At 38.1% G+C, this 12,412-nt stretch overlaps 1 protein-coding gene across 3 annotated transcripts; it reads right to left on the bottom strand.

Annotated features, from left to right (window-relative positions):
* Positions 1-80: 80 nt before the first annotated feature.
* Positions 81-11,449, bottom strand: nexn (nexilin (F actin binding protein)). 3 transcript variants are annotated; one of them, XM_028028578.1, is made up of 15 exons: positions 11,305-11,449; positions 8,590-8,998; positions 8,302-8,499; positions 6,883-6,967; positions 6,642-6,790; positions 4,835-5,038; positions 4,575-4,748; positions 4,197-4,385; positions 3,628-3,819; positions 2,855-2,899; positions 2,459-2,653; positions 2,048-2,269; positions 1,041-1,235; positions 583-946; positions 81-431 (listed from the first exon to the last, which is right to left on the bottom strand). In XM_028028578.1, the coding sequence occupies exons 2-15, from the start codon at positions 8,947-8,949 to the stop codon at positions 418-420; spliced, it is 2,586 nt and encodes an 861-aa protein (XP_027884379.1). In that variant the 5' UTR covers positions 8,950-8,998; positions 11,305-11,449; the 3' UTR covers positions 81-417. The 3 variants fall into 3 exon arrangements, with proteins under 3 accessions (XP_027884379.1, XP_027884378.1, XP_027884380.1); XM_028028577.1 differs by lacking the exon at positions 81-431 and having other exon boundaries at positions 466-946; XM_028028579.1 differs by lacking the exons at positions 81-431; positions 2,855-2,899 and having other exon boundaries at positions 468-946.
* Positions 11,450-12,412: the final 963 nt, after the last annotated feature.

The raw sequence follows: 12,412 nt of genomic DNA, 5'->3' as shown, positions 1-12,412 counted from the left end.
TGAATTTATTTCCTGCAAAATGTGACTGTTGCAGTCGTACTTTGATAAGTGTTGCCTCTCGATGTGAGATCAGATTAGTCTTGTTTGCTGTTTATGGACTATAAAAGTGTGATATTTACAATGTAGATCAACAGCATTTTGAACTGATTAACATTGTTGAGGTTTTGCAACAATAACATATTTGAAGCACAATGCGACCCCTGGTGTTGAAACAGGAATCTGTCTGTTTTGGCACAGGTATAATCCAAAATCCCTGAAGGGTGGGCAGCATTTTTCATTGAGCAATACGTAAACAACATAATTTCTTGTGCATGTGCTGTGTATCCTTGTCTTAGGAATGCCAAGCATACTGTCCGTCCCTCTACCATTTGACCACAGTGGATGATGTTTTACATTGAAAAACAACAGGGAGAGGCTTCAGTAGTCATAAGCTGCAAGACAGAAACAGAAGAACTGTTATGAAAGTTTGTTTTTCAGCCTGAGTTCCTGAACAAGAGGAGCATGCGATCCACTTTGTAAAGTGAGGTAAATTCCAGGGAAAGATCACCATGCAGGCATGCGGTCACACCAGAGTGGTCTTACTTTCTATTGTGAGAATGCAGGTACTTGCTGCTGTGCCCCTGCTGTTCACAGCCTTGCACATGTACTCCCCCTCATCCTCCGGGAAGGTCTCCGGCAGGTAGAGGCAGTATGTCTCTCCTCTTTCGATATACTGATAGTCCTCACAGTCCTGGAGCATCTCTCCCTCAAACCACCAGGTGACCTCTGGCTTTGGCTCTCCGGTGATCTTAACGGTGAACCGAACTGGCTCAGAATCCACCACCGACTGGTTTTTGAGGGGCTTTTTAAACCACGGCGCACCTGACCTCGCATGATCTTCCTCATCTTCATAGGCTGCAGATCCGTTGATGATGCTGCCTTCATCCTCGCCGTCATCCTCTTTTTTCTGCAAGCAGACAAAAACAGTCAAGTTCTCTTACAGGCATCCAATGAAGCCTAAGTGAGCCTAGTTCTAATTTGTATGTGACACAGTCAGGTACTTTTTGCAGCGCAGCATCAATTTCTTGCTGTTCAAACTGCATCCTCTGCAGCTTCTGCTCCTCTATTCTCCTCCGTTCTTCTTCCTCTCTGGCTTTGGCCATTTGTTCGAACCGGGCCCGCATGTCCACCTTCTGTTTGAACGGTAGGTCGTCAGATCTCACTGAAGTTGTCTCTCTTTCTTCTTTTTCCTCGTCCTGAAATGCATAGGGCATATGTACAGTTCAAACAAGATTTCTAAAAACACATTGTTAAAAGACATGGCCATTGTTCATTTGGAAGTCCAGTTTGCTTAAACACCTTAACCTCCATGTTTCTTCAATATCCAATATTTCAATATGATGCTCTTTCCTCTTCCTTCTTGCCAGACTAGGCTTTTCTGCTCCTGTTGGTTCATTAATGTTTTTCACTGTGGATGACACTATCTTACCAGCTTCAGTCACTATCTTACCAGCTTCAGTCACTATCTTACCAGCTTCAGTCACTATCTTACCAGCTTCAGTCAGCATCTTCCCATGGTCTTGTTGATACACACGTTTCTTAACAAATCCAGTGAATCTCTGAGATAAGTAGGACCGACCTCCTGACTGCTGGACTTTTCTATGGCCGAACTGTTTAAAAATGTTGTAATCTTAGTTTGAAAGCCTCTGAATTTGAATAAAGCATTTTTCTGGCATTTCAAAAGTAGAAATAATCTTAAATTACCTAAATGGTTGTGTCTCTTTTTATACAGTGGACATACAGTATGTAGTATTTCAGGTGTATGTGTTTTTGAATTATTTTTCAATTAATTCTACTACTATATTTTGCTTTTTGATGCATTAGCTTTTGAAAACTAACAATTTTTGTCTTTTGACACAAGAACTTGTTTGTAATAGAAGACTCATTCATATTTTCACAGTAAGACATCTAGGATTGTTTTAGGTTTTCAAGGTTCTTTAAGAGTCAGCGCAAACTATGTTCTGCAGAGAAAAGATAAATTCTTCATTTAACATTTCAGTCCTTTTACCTCCTGGGCCCTTTCAGCTTCTCTCTGTTTAATTTCGTCATCAATGGCCTTCCTCCGCTCTCGTTCCATCTCGATCTTTTTCTGGATCTCCTCCTCTGTCAGCTGCTTGATTTTCTCAAATTTGGACTTGAGGTTTTTGGCCTTAATGGAACCAGTTTTCTTGAGTTTTGTCAGTTCTTCGTATTCCGTGCTTATGACGTCTGAGCTTTCGTTTATTTCTTCCTGTAAAATATCACCACAAATTAAGTGTTACATTATGAAAGTTTAGAGCCACAGTCCAAAATTAAAACAAAGAATATCGGTGTCATATTCACAAACATTTGAAGTCTAGCAAATGAATTCAAACCTTAGGTGAAGAGGTATCTAAAACAAATGTGGGTTTACACAAGACTTTAAAATTTAAAGACAAACCTCTCCCATCTCTTTTCTGAGCTGCTCAAATTCCTGCTTTTCCTGCTCCAGTTTCTTTTTGCGCTCCTCAGCTTTGCGTCTCCTCTCAGCCTCTTCCTTTTCTTTTAGGAGCTCCTCAAAGTTGATCTCCAATTTTCTGGGGTGCAGAGCCTCCTGAGACTCACTCTTCACCATCACCTCGTCATCTTCCAGCACCTAAAAGAATATCAGGTAACGTAACGTAACATAACGTAACGTAACGTAACGTAACGTAACGTAACGTAACAAGGTAACTCTATTCCCACTATGCATTTAGAGTCAGCATGCATCCTGTTATTATTCTGCATGAAAATCCAGATTTAAATTTGACTTTATAGTATTTTTTCAAAAGGTTAAACTAAAAAAAAAAAACCTTACTGTTTCATCTCCATATGCAGATTTTTCCTGATCCAGGATAGGGCTCTTAAAGAGATGATTTGGAGATGGTAACAGCAGTACAGACATGTCACTTGAGCCCAGTAGAAAAATATAGAGAACATATATAAAGGCCAAAAGTTTACATACATCAATTATGAAAGTCTTAATCATTTGGATGTCTTAGTAATGCATTTGCACTGTTCTTGTTTTTCTTATATTATGGACAAAATTATAATACAGCATATTTTTTATCAATTTCTCAAATGTGCCATCATGCCTTGCAGTAAAGCATACCCTCAGCATGATGCTACCACCACCATGCCTGTCAGTTGGTAAAGTGTTCTTTAGTTTGTAAGTTTCAGGTGTCATGACCCTTGAAAATAAGTGAACTTTATTTGATAACCAGCTCCATAATAGGAAACAGTTGTGATTATGCCACAATTGTACTGAGGGTGTCAAAAAATTAAATTTCTCTGAAGCCTGCTAAAGCCTGTTTAGCAAAAAAAATATTAACAATTTTTTAAAAAAATATTTGAGCTGCTGTGTATTATTTTGTACTTAATATTAATAGAAAAATCAGCATAGAAAACAGTCTCAGAAGCATAATTCAAAGGCCCAAATTATTATGACTTTCATAGCAATGATATGTAAACCTATTACTGGCACTGTGTAAGCACTACAAAAAGGCTGAACAACGACTGAACTAAGTCATATTAGTAACCAGCCCAACACAAACGTGCTGTAAAATTTGATCACTGAGTCACTTGGCTCACCATGCTCTTGCGAGCCTCAGCAAAGAGCCTCTTCTCCTCCTCCAGCCTCCTCTTGGCCTCCTCCTCTGCTTTCCTCTGCTCCTCCTCACGTCTCTGCCGCTCTAAGTTTTCAAAGCTGGCGCAGATTTTCCCAGGTTTGCTGCCCTCTAGGTTCAGCAAGGCCATCAGCACTTCATCATCTTCATCTATCAGCTGAGAAAAGAATACAATGTAAGTTTAAGGATTCTTGGTAATGTCTGTAAATAATCTACTTCTTCTATGATTCCTCTGATTTTTTCCCTGGTATTATTTCCTCTATTTGGGAGGTGTTCTGTGGATTTATTCCACTGATGTTAGTTTTGTGTTACTAATTCAGCCTTTTATTTTTGACAAATCCTTTCAGACATAATAACTAAGCTTCAGTTAAATATTTCCTGTTTTACCCACAATTTATTATAATAGCCAACAAAACCTGCAAATTATGAGGATGTTTCCTCAGAAAAACAATTTTAGATTTGCAGACAGCTTTGAAAACCATGCACATATTTATACAAATTATTTTTTTTATCAAAAATGAAAACAATATTGACCATGCTTTTCCTTGCTTCAGCAAAAGCTCTTCTCTCCTCCTCCATGCGTCTCTTGGTCTCCTTCTCTGCTCTTTTGCGCTCCTCTTCAACTCTTTGTCTCTCCACCTCCTCGAAGCTCAGCCTCAGTTTTCCAGGACGAATCTCCTCTTTGTCCTCCTGATCCTCCTGGCTGATGTCCTCATCTTCTTCCTAATTAGATGTAATCTTTTAGGTTTGCTCAACACGTATTAAACACAATCATAATTTCAATTTTAATTGTTTTGAGAACTTTCATTGTTGCACGTGGCGCTAAAGTTCAGGTTTTAGCTATGTGAACAGGCACATTAAGTTAAATAAAACATGTTGCATTTGTTTTTACACTTGATGTATTTTGTTTACCATTCCCTGTTTTGCCTCCTGAAAAGCCTTCTTCTCCTCCAGCAAACGTTGTTTGGCTTCTTCTTCAGCTTGCTTCCTCTGCTGCTCCTGCCTTTCCTTTTCCAGCTCCTCAAACGTCAGCTTCAGCTTTCCAGGAGTCACCGACGATTTCTCTGAAGGTTTTTCTTCTTCATCCTTTTTCAAATAAAGAAGACCCTTATGTCTTCTTATGCCTTATGCCATGGTGACGTTGTAAAAGCAGCTTAAAAAGTTTTTTTTACCTCTTGTTGAACAATAGAGCGCCGCTTGGCTTCCCTGAAGGAGCGTCTGTTTTCATCATACCGTCTCTTTTTCTCCTCCTCTACCTTTTTCCTCAGCTCCTCCTCCCGGCTTTTCTCAATGTCCTCGAAGTTCATCTTGATTTTGCCTGGAGGTCTTGACTGCTTTGCTGGAACCACACGTATCAGGATTGTGTCATCTCCTTCCTGTAAAATACATAAAAATTCACTGTGAGGTTTGGGTGTGAGAGTGGGACACTCTGCAGGTCTACTGTCACCATTTGCAGTGGGCCATTATGAGGGTGAGGGGTGTGAGTTCAAGATAGCCGAGTCTAAATCTGTCACAGGATGGAAGTCTACAGCAAATTTAGAAACTGGGATGTGTGGGAAACAGTTGGCAGGCCTGGGCTGTCTACACCTAGCAGCTCACTTCTAGTTCCTTCTAGATTGAAACTTGTTAACATCAAAGAAAATAATTGAATGAAAATAAGTGGTGAGTAAAAGTTGTAAAGCAAGTGCTTAAAATCTTGAATTGTGAATCTTTAAGCAGAACATACACACTGATATTACATTTTTACGTGACATTCACTGTAAGCTAATTTGTAATATATATGATTTAGCTTTACTTCATTTGTTGATACAGGAATAGCTCAAAACTGATTTCATTTAAGAAAACTGAAAGCTCTCTGAACTAGACATTTTTATTCTGTTCTAGTAAATTTTTATAACATGTTAAATTTAAGGGTGAATTGCTTTTCTTAACATTTGTCAATCTCTTGTAGCTTTACCCCTGTGGCTTAAAGAGAAAGATTGAATGTTTTTAGTCCTTAAAAACCAATGTACTTTGGGGGCAAACCTGGAAAACAAGGAGCATGGAGATGAGCTCACAAATACACTCAAATTCATAAATGTTTTCCCAGTTTACATTTTATTTTACTAGACATTGTTTGCTCCAATGTCTAGTTTGAGGAGTCTTGATAGATTGTATTTAGTATGACTGCTAACAAAAAAACATTAATAATACCAATACCAAAAACATATATTTTCTCATTTAAACATTTTTCAATATAATTGGAAATTTATTGAGTATGATGTTGAATGTGTTTTGTGTGTAGATTTGATGTTTTCTCAACAAGCAAGATAAAAACAAAATTTTTTTGACTTCAAAGTTGATCTCCTACAAGGATTGTAATTTTGGCGGTAAAATAGTCAGCTGACAATATTCAAGTCAGTTTTAAGATGTAATATATAGCAATCCATAAAGTAAATTTAATATCACAATTATCTGTCATTAACAGCGTCCTGACTGAGTTTTCCTTCTGTTATTCATTTCAGTTCTGTTAATGTCACTCACACTGCACTGAAGCAGAACTAGGGCACAGAGATAGCAGGTAATAGCCTGTGATTACCTATTTGGCACAAGAATACTTACATAACCCTTTCCCGAGAACTTAACAGTAAGCCTTCTGTTATTTTTTCTGTGCATAACAATTGGTAATCTTTAAATCATTTACCTCAAATCATTTTCCAAACTTGTGACACATTGAACACGCTGTCGGTTCATGGTCTTCACATGTCAACAATGCTACCGTTGGGTTTCAGACCTATTTCCAGCCCCTGCCAACTGTTCTCATCTCAAAAGCCACTTAAAATAACTATTCCAAGTGGCAGCTGAGGATTATCTCAGTCATTACAGAGGAAAGTGCTCCATTGTCACCATATAGGAAGGACTGAACCTCTCACACAGGCCGCCATGCTTCTCAGTAAGATATGAGACTCTTTGCAACCAGTTAACCCTGAGATCACTGACCTCAGCAGCTTTCTTAGCCAGTTCCTTCTTAATTTTGGCTTTCTCCATGTTGTCCTGGGCCTCTCTCTTCTTCCTCTCCTCCTCCATCCTCTTCCTCTCCTCTTCTTGTCTTTGTTTCTCCATTTCTGCAAACTTCCCCTTCACACTACCTGGATAAATCACACAGGAAGACGTAAGCCTTCAGCCTATCCCCTTCTCCGCCATATTCCTATTAATAGCTGCGTCCCTTTATGTGTCTTACCTGTGATTTTGGGGACGTAGGACTTTTCCACCTTTTTCGTTTTTACCTCCTCTTCCTCATCACTGGAAGCAAGTAGTTCTTTTATCTGCAGTACATCACAGAGAGAGAGAGAGAGAGTGGTGAGGTTAAGGTTTAGCTGGGATCATCTCCTCTGCCACTAAGGAGCCATACTGGTCCCAGCAAGAACTAGGGCCAAATCCCTGTTAATATCAGGGTCATGTGGCCTGCTGGTGGGCCTCTGATTGGCCTGCAGTGTAGCTGCACAGATAGGGGATGAGCGTAGGTGTCCATCCCTGGCAGGCTCTGGCACGACAGTTTACAGGAGGGTTGTTGTGTCTGCTTATCAACACTAATCCACTCACATAACATTGAATCACTGCCTTTATTTTATTTCCTGCAGACTAGAAGAAAAGCTGTTTACTCTCAAATTCTGGATCTCTGATTTTATTTTTGCACACTAAAACTGAGTTGAAAATTTAAATTCCATTCATTTATTAATGAGCAAAATTAGATTTTTTTTATTCTGTTTTTTTTTTTTTAATTGGGAGGTTTTCTATGCAATTAAGATCATTTGTATCTAAACGCCATTGATTTTCATCTACTGATTATAAAATGCATGAAAAATATAATGTGCACAAACAACAAATAAACTGTGTTAATTCCTCTGACAAGCCGCAGATAACCAGAAAATAGAAAGAAAAAAAATAGCAGCTCTGAGTCTTTGCGAAAACACACAAAAATAACAAATAAATTAAATTAAACTCAATAGGGGTTGGGTGAATTTCTCACTAATTATTTCTGAACAGGCACATTTGACTCTTTTTTTTTTCATTCATTAAGCATGTTAAATATTAAAGATTTCTTATTTTTTGAAAAATAAAATAAATGCAGATTTCCTAAAGATTTAGCACAAACTTAAAAAAAATCTAAATTTCCCAGAATTAAACATTTAGATACAGTCTAGGTGTAACTTATTGAACAGCTACTTATTCTAGTATTACATAATCTGATGTGATCTAACATGAAAAACAAATTAAGTAAGACGACAAATATTGCGATTTTGCACTATGTAGGTGAGCAAAATTTAAGATAAATAAATTACCTAATTTGTAAAATAATAATTTGTTGCAGTCAAGTGATTTGATTAGTGCATGTCAGTACAACTAGTGTTTAGTTTATGATTCAATGCACATTAATATGACTTTTAATAAAAACCAAGACAAATCAAGGCTGAAAATTATAAAACTGAAATGAGTTATTAAATGTGACCATTAGTATTAAGGCAGTGTGTCTGGAGCTGCAGCGCTCTGGATTAAAGACTAAATTCTCACTCAGACTGGCAGCTTCGTCACCTCCATCATGCCCCATCATGCCATGCAGCTCACAGTCGGACGTTAGTGCCATTTGTCTCTCTTTGACCTGCTGCTTTCTGCGATTCCACTCCCTCTCCTTGACGTATTGATCCTTCCTCTTCTGCTGTTCGTCCCTGTTCCTCTGCCGGCTGCGCTCCTCTCTGGCTTTCTGCATGGCCTCAAACTTGTTTGTCACATCTCCTTTTTCTTTGTTCAGCTTCGGCACATAGGTCCTGGCCACTGGCCTTCTGGCCCTCAGCAGCTTCTACAGTTTGTATGGAGATTATAAAATGTTGTGTCAGATTTTAAGCTTATATAATGACACAATCTTGCTTGTCCAGCTCCAGTGTCTTACCTCTTTCTTAAAAGCCAGATCAGACATGTTCTGTGAGTTGTCTGTTTCCTGTACTTGATCTTTACTGTCCGAAACACCATTGACAGCATCCTTTTTCTCACTTTCATCGCTTTCCTCTCCATTCAGTTGTGTTGACTCAGCCTCCTCACTTGTTTGGTCTTTCACTCTGTTAGTTTCTCTGCCTTTGCTCTGTGGTGTCCTTTCACTTCTCTCCTCAGCATCGCTAAATGTCTCATCGTCCTCTTCCTGTCTCATTTCCTCCTCCGAGTCTTCTTCGGCACTCGTCCTGTGCTCGTTGTCGTTTGCATCATTTTTATCATCATGAATGTCAACAGCTGCAACCTGTGCCACCTCAGTCATGTTTGTGCCACAATGACAAGTTGACAAACAGGATTTGTTGTAAATGTAGCTGCAAACCAAGGGGAGAGATGGCCATAATCAAATTATCAATATAAATGGAAACATTTTATAACACTTAAATTGCACAGCAGTACAGGTAGATTATTGAAATAAACAATTATGCTCTTTGTTTATTTCTTTTAATAAAAAGTTGTTCTGTCTATCCCTAGCTCTGTATTGGACAAAGTCAATAACTGAGCAGCTTCTCTTTTTTTCACAGAAAGTACTCCTGGCTCAGTTCCTCTGTTTTTATCTGAACAAAGCTATTGACCATGCTGCTTCCATTTTGCTTTGATAAATCCCTTTCTACTGATTGGCATTGAATAACTATTTAAATCAGAAATTGAATTAGACCAAATACAGCAATTAAATCTGAAAGTAACTGTATGATTGGATTATGATGGATCTGGATTCATTTGAGCCAAACTGGATTCAAAATTATTAGGTATGAACTAAAACTGTTTATCTTTCTAAGGTGCTTTACATTTTGAATTGTCCTATGTATTTAATACATTCAATAAAAAACAAACAAAAAAGCAAACTCTGTTTGTGTTGGTTGCTGCTTCTGGTAATGAAAACAATTGAAGTGGTGTGTCTTTTCCATAAAATTTTGGCCAAAGTCTTAATTACATTCTTTGGTATTAGCATTTTTATCACTGCAACTTTGTCGTTGCAACAGTTAACTTGTTCATCATTTTATTTTTTTCAACATTAATAGTTAGGTTGCGTTTTTCTGATGTAATCTTAAAAGCAGATTTGAGGCGAAGCCAGCCATTCTGCTCCTCAGTCTGTTGAGAAAGAGTGCAGTGAAGGCCTGCTTGCTCCTATTTATATCCCACTTATGCACCCAGAACATGTGATCATTTCTATTTGTAATGAGTGATAGGCAGTTGGACAAAGATCAAGCTGGCACCCACATGTCGCCCAAAGGACCCTCCACAAAATGGCCAGACTCAGAGCTCAACAACTTGGTGAACAAAGGGGACTATTAGTCTTCCCCCTGTAAAACAGTCACTGTTTGTCAGCATCCACACACACCTTCTATTCGGATCTGATGATCTTATTGCTGTAAATCAGAAATTGCTGTATTTTGAGCAGTTTAAGGTCAAAAAGGAGTGTTCAGGATCAACACAATCAAACGCGAAAACACCACAGTTAAAGGAGAAACTACGGTGACTCAACCTGGATACATATACCAAGCTTATTCATGTTTCAAGTCTCTATAGTTCTGAATAGGATGAGTTGTTAAAATAAAAGTTTAAAAAGAGCATCTTTCTGTTATAACATTTTCAAAAGCCTGATTGGCTCAGATATATTCTGGTTTAATCAATAGCCTTTGATTTTCAAACCGGATGAACCGCATGGTGTATTTATGTTTATGTTTCTATTTATTTATCTTTGTTAATCTGCTCTGTACAGTTTCTGAAAAACACAAACAAACAAACAGTGGTTTGGATTTGGGGAGACTGAAGGTCTTGCACTAAATGTAACGAAACAAGCTGAGCGAAATGATCCAAAATGCCAACATGCAGTGACTGGCTGCTGCCAGGTAGACACAGGAAGATGCAATTTTATATTTTGTAGATTTGTTCTTAAGAAGTATGTTTTTGTTTTATCGTTCAGTAGCACAGAACGATAAATATGGGAGATCACCTGTCATTTTCCTAAAGCATGCATGGCAACATGTCGTCTGGAGCTAAAATTTACTGAATCATTGTTACATAATATATCCTGTCAACTCCCAAACTATCATCAGTCTACATATTTTATTAACTAAACAAGAAAATGTACTTATTTCCAATAAATCTAATCTACAACTTGAGTAAAATGTTTAAGGTCTTCATCATTAACTGAAGAAAATTGTGCTAACTGGAAAATTTTAGTTTCAGCAGGTGCTGTCCTATTTTTGTACACAGCTGGCACAAGAATTCATGACGAAAATAAATGAGTTTGACACATGTTACACGGAAAGAGTCAAGTGTTATCACTACCATAGCTTAGAGCATTCTTTGGGCCTTGCAGTGAGTGCATGTGAAGAAAAAGTTCAATTCACCAAAACTAGGCTGGAAACAGCTAACTTTTCCAGGCAGTCATGAACAAACCTGTCAGATAAAATGCTGCTCACAAAGTTGAGTGTATACATTTTATTATTTTGCCACTCCTCTACTCATTGTGTTTTAATTTTCACTTTGATATGTTTAGAAAAGATAATTCAACACAATTCTATGTCCAAAGATAAAGTCACAGTTATTTCATGTGAAGAGATAAAAGAGAAGGGAAGTTGTGTTTTTAAATAACAAAAAAAGAAAGTCTTACCTTCTGATAGTGTTTTAGTCCTCACGTTTTGATTCAAAAATTCTTTTTGTAGATAAAAACTCAAACCAGTGAAGTCAGAGCTGCGAGACTATCGGTGAGGTGTGACCACGGTCTGAACAGACCCTACTGGCTGCTGGTTGGGGGTCAGTGAGGCGTTTCCATAAAAGTACCGTTACTTTCTGCCGGATAGCGTGCAGGCCTGTCCCACATTCAGCTGTTGCCCAGTCTGCACGTCTGCACATGTGCACCAGCACCACACAGGCCTATCCTGGTTATTAGCCACAGCTGCATAAATAATGAACTGCTCTTTGTGCTTATTTTGATAGAAATAGTCACTTGCATCTTATCTGGACTAAATGGACTGTTGCTATTTTAACCAACAGAACAAAATGAAGTGGAAGGGAATAAACTATTTCCTTCCCCCCTGCCCTCTAAACTCTGAAAAGTGCGGCATGCATTTATAATCAGCTTTCTTTACTCTGATCAAATCTAGTGCAATCGTTAGCCTTCTGAAATCACTTAATTGGTAGTTAGAGGTTGTCCATTTGTGCATAATTTCAGTGCCATATAATGCTGCATTCAAATTGTCTCCAAAGTCTGAGCTGGAAATGACATCACACCCAAGTAGCAAGAGTTTTGGTTGCAAGTCAGGAAGCACTTAGATTTTCTATTTGTTTTAAATCCTCTTACAATATATTTCTCGGGCTTAATGAATTACAATCTTTCAGAAGGGCTTAATGTTTATACCAATGGTGATTTAAACTACGTTACTTATTTTTATGCAGCCATATTGGATACTGTACTCGAGGGAGTTTTGTTGTTTTCAGAACTTGAAAATCCAATTTTTGCAGTATAAAAAGAGAGCAGTGGATCTAGAAAGAACTCAGACATTTATTATCTAACATTACTGAACAAATAGCATCACGAGAACCAAGCAACACACCAGATATGTCAGGAGTAAAGTTATGAAGAGGTCTAAAGCAGAGCTGGGTCATGAATAACAAGCAAGCACCTTTGTCCGAAAATTGAAGAGAATGACATAATTATAAACCTACAAACACTTGGTCGTCTACCCAAACCGACAACCCAGAGAAGCAGAGGATTAATC

This window comes from Xiphophorus couchianus, chromosome 9, assembly GCF_001444195.1.
Source record: "Xiphophorus couchianus chromosome 9, X_couchianus-1.0, whole genome shotgun sequence".
Lineage (NCBI taxonomy): Eukaryota > Metazoa > Chordata > Actinopteri > Cyprinodontiformes > Poeciliidae > Xiphophorus > Xiphophorus couchianus.
This window is presented reverse-complemented; position numbering and strand designations above follow the sequence as displayed.

What these genes read in the sequence shown, in the direction of transcription:
- nexn (XM_028028577.1), bottom strand. Translation starts at nt 8,949, where the DNA reads ATGACTGAGGTGGCACAGGTTGCAGCTGTTGACATTCATGATGATAAA. An exon ending in TGGCTAAGAAAGCTGCTGAG is followed by an intron (nt 5,039 to 6,641) that starts GTCAGTGATCTC and finishes TGTATTTTACAG; the next exon opens with GAAGGAGATGACACAATCCT. An exon ending in CTGCATATGGAGATGAAACA is followed by an intron (nt 2,654 to 2,854) that starts GTAAGGTTTTTT and finishes ATATTCTTTTAG; the next exon opens with GTGCTGGAAGATGACGAGGT.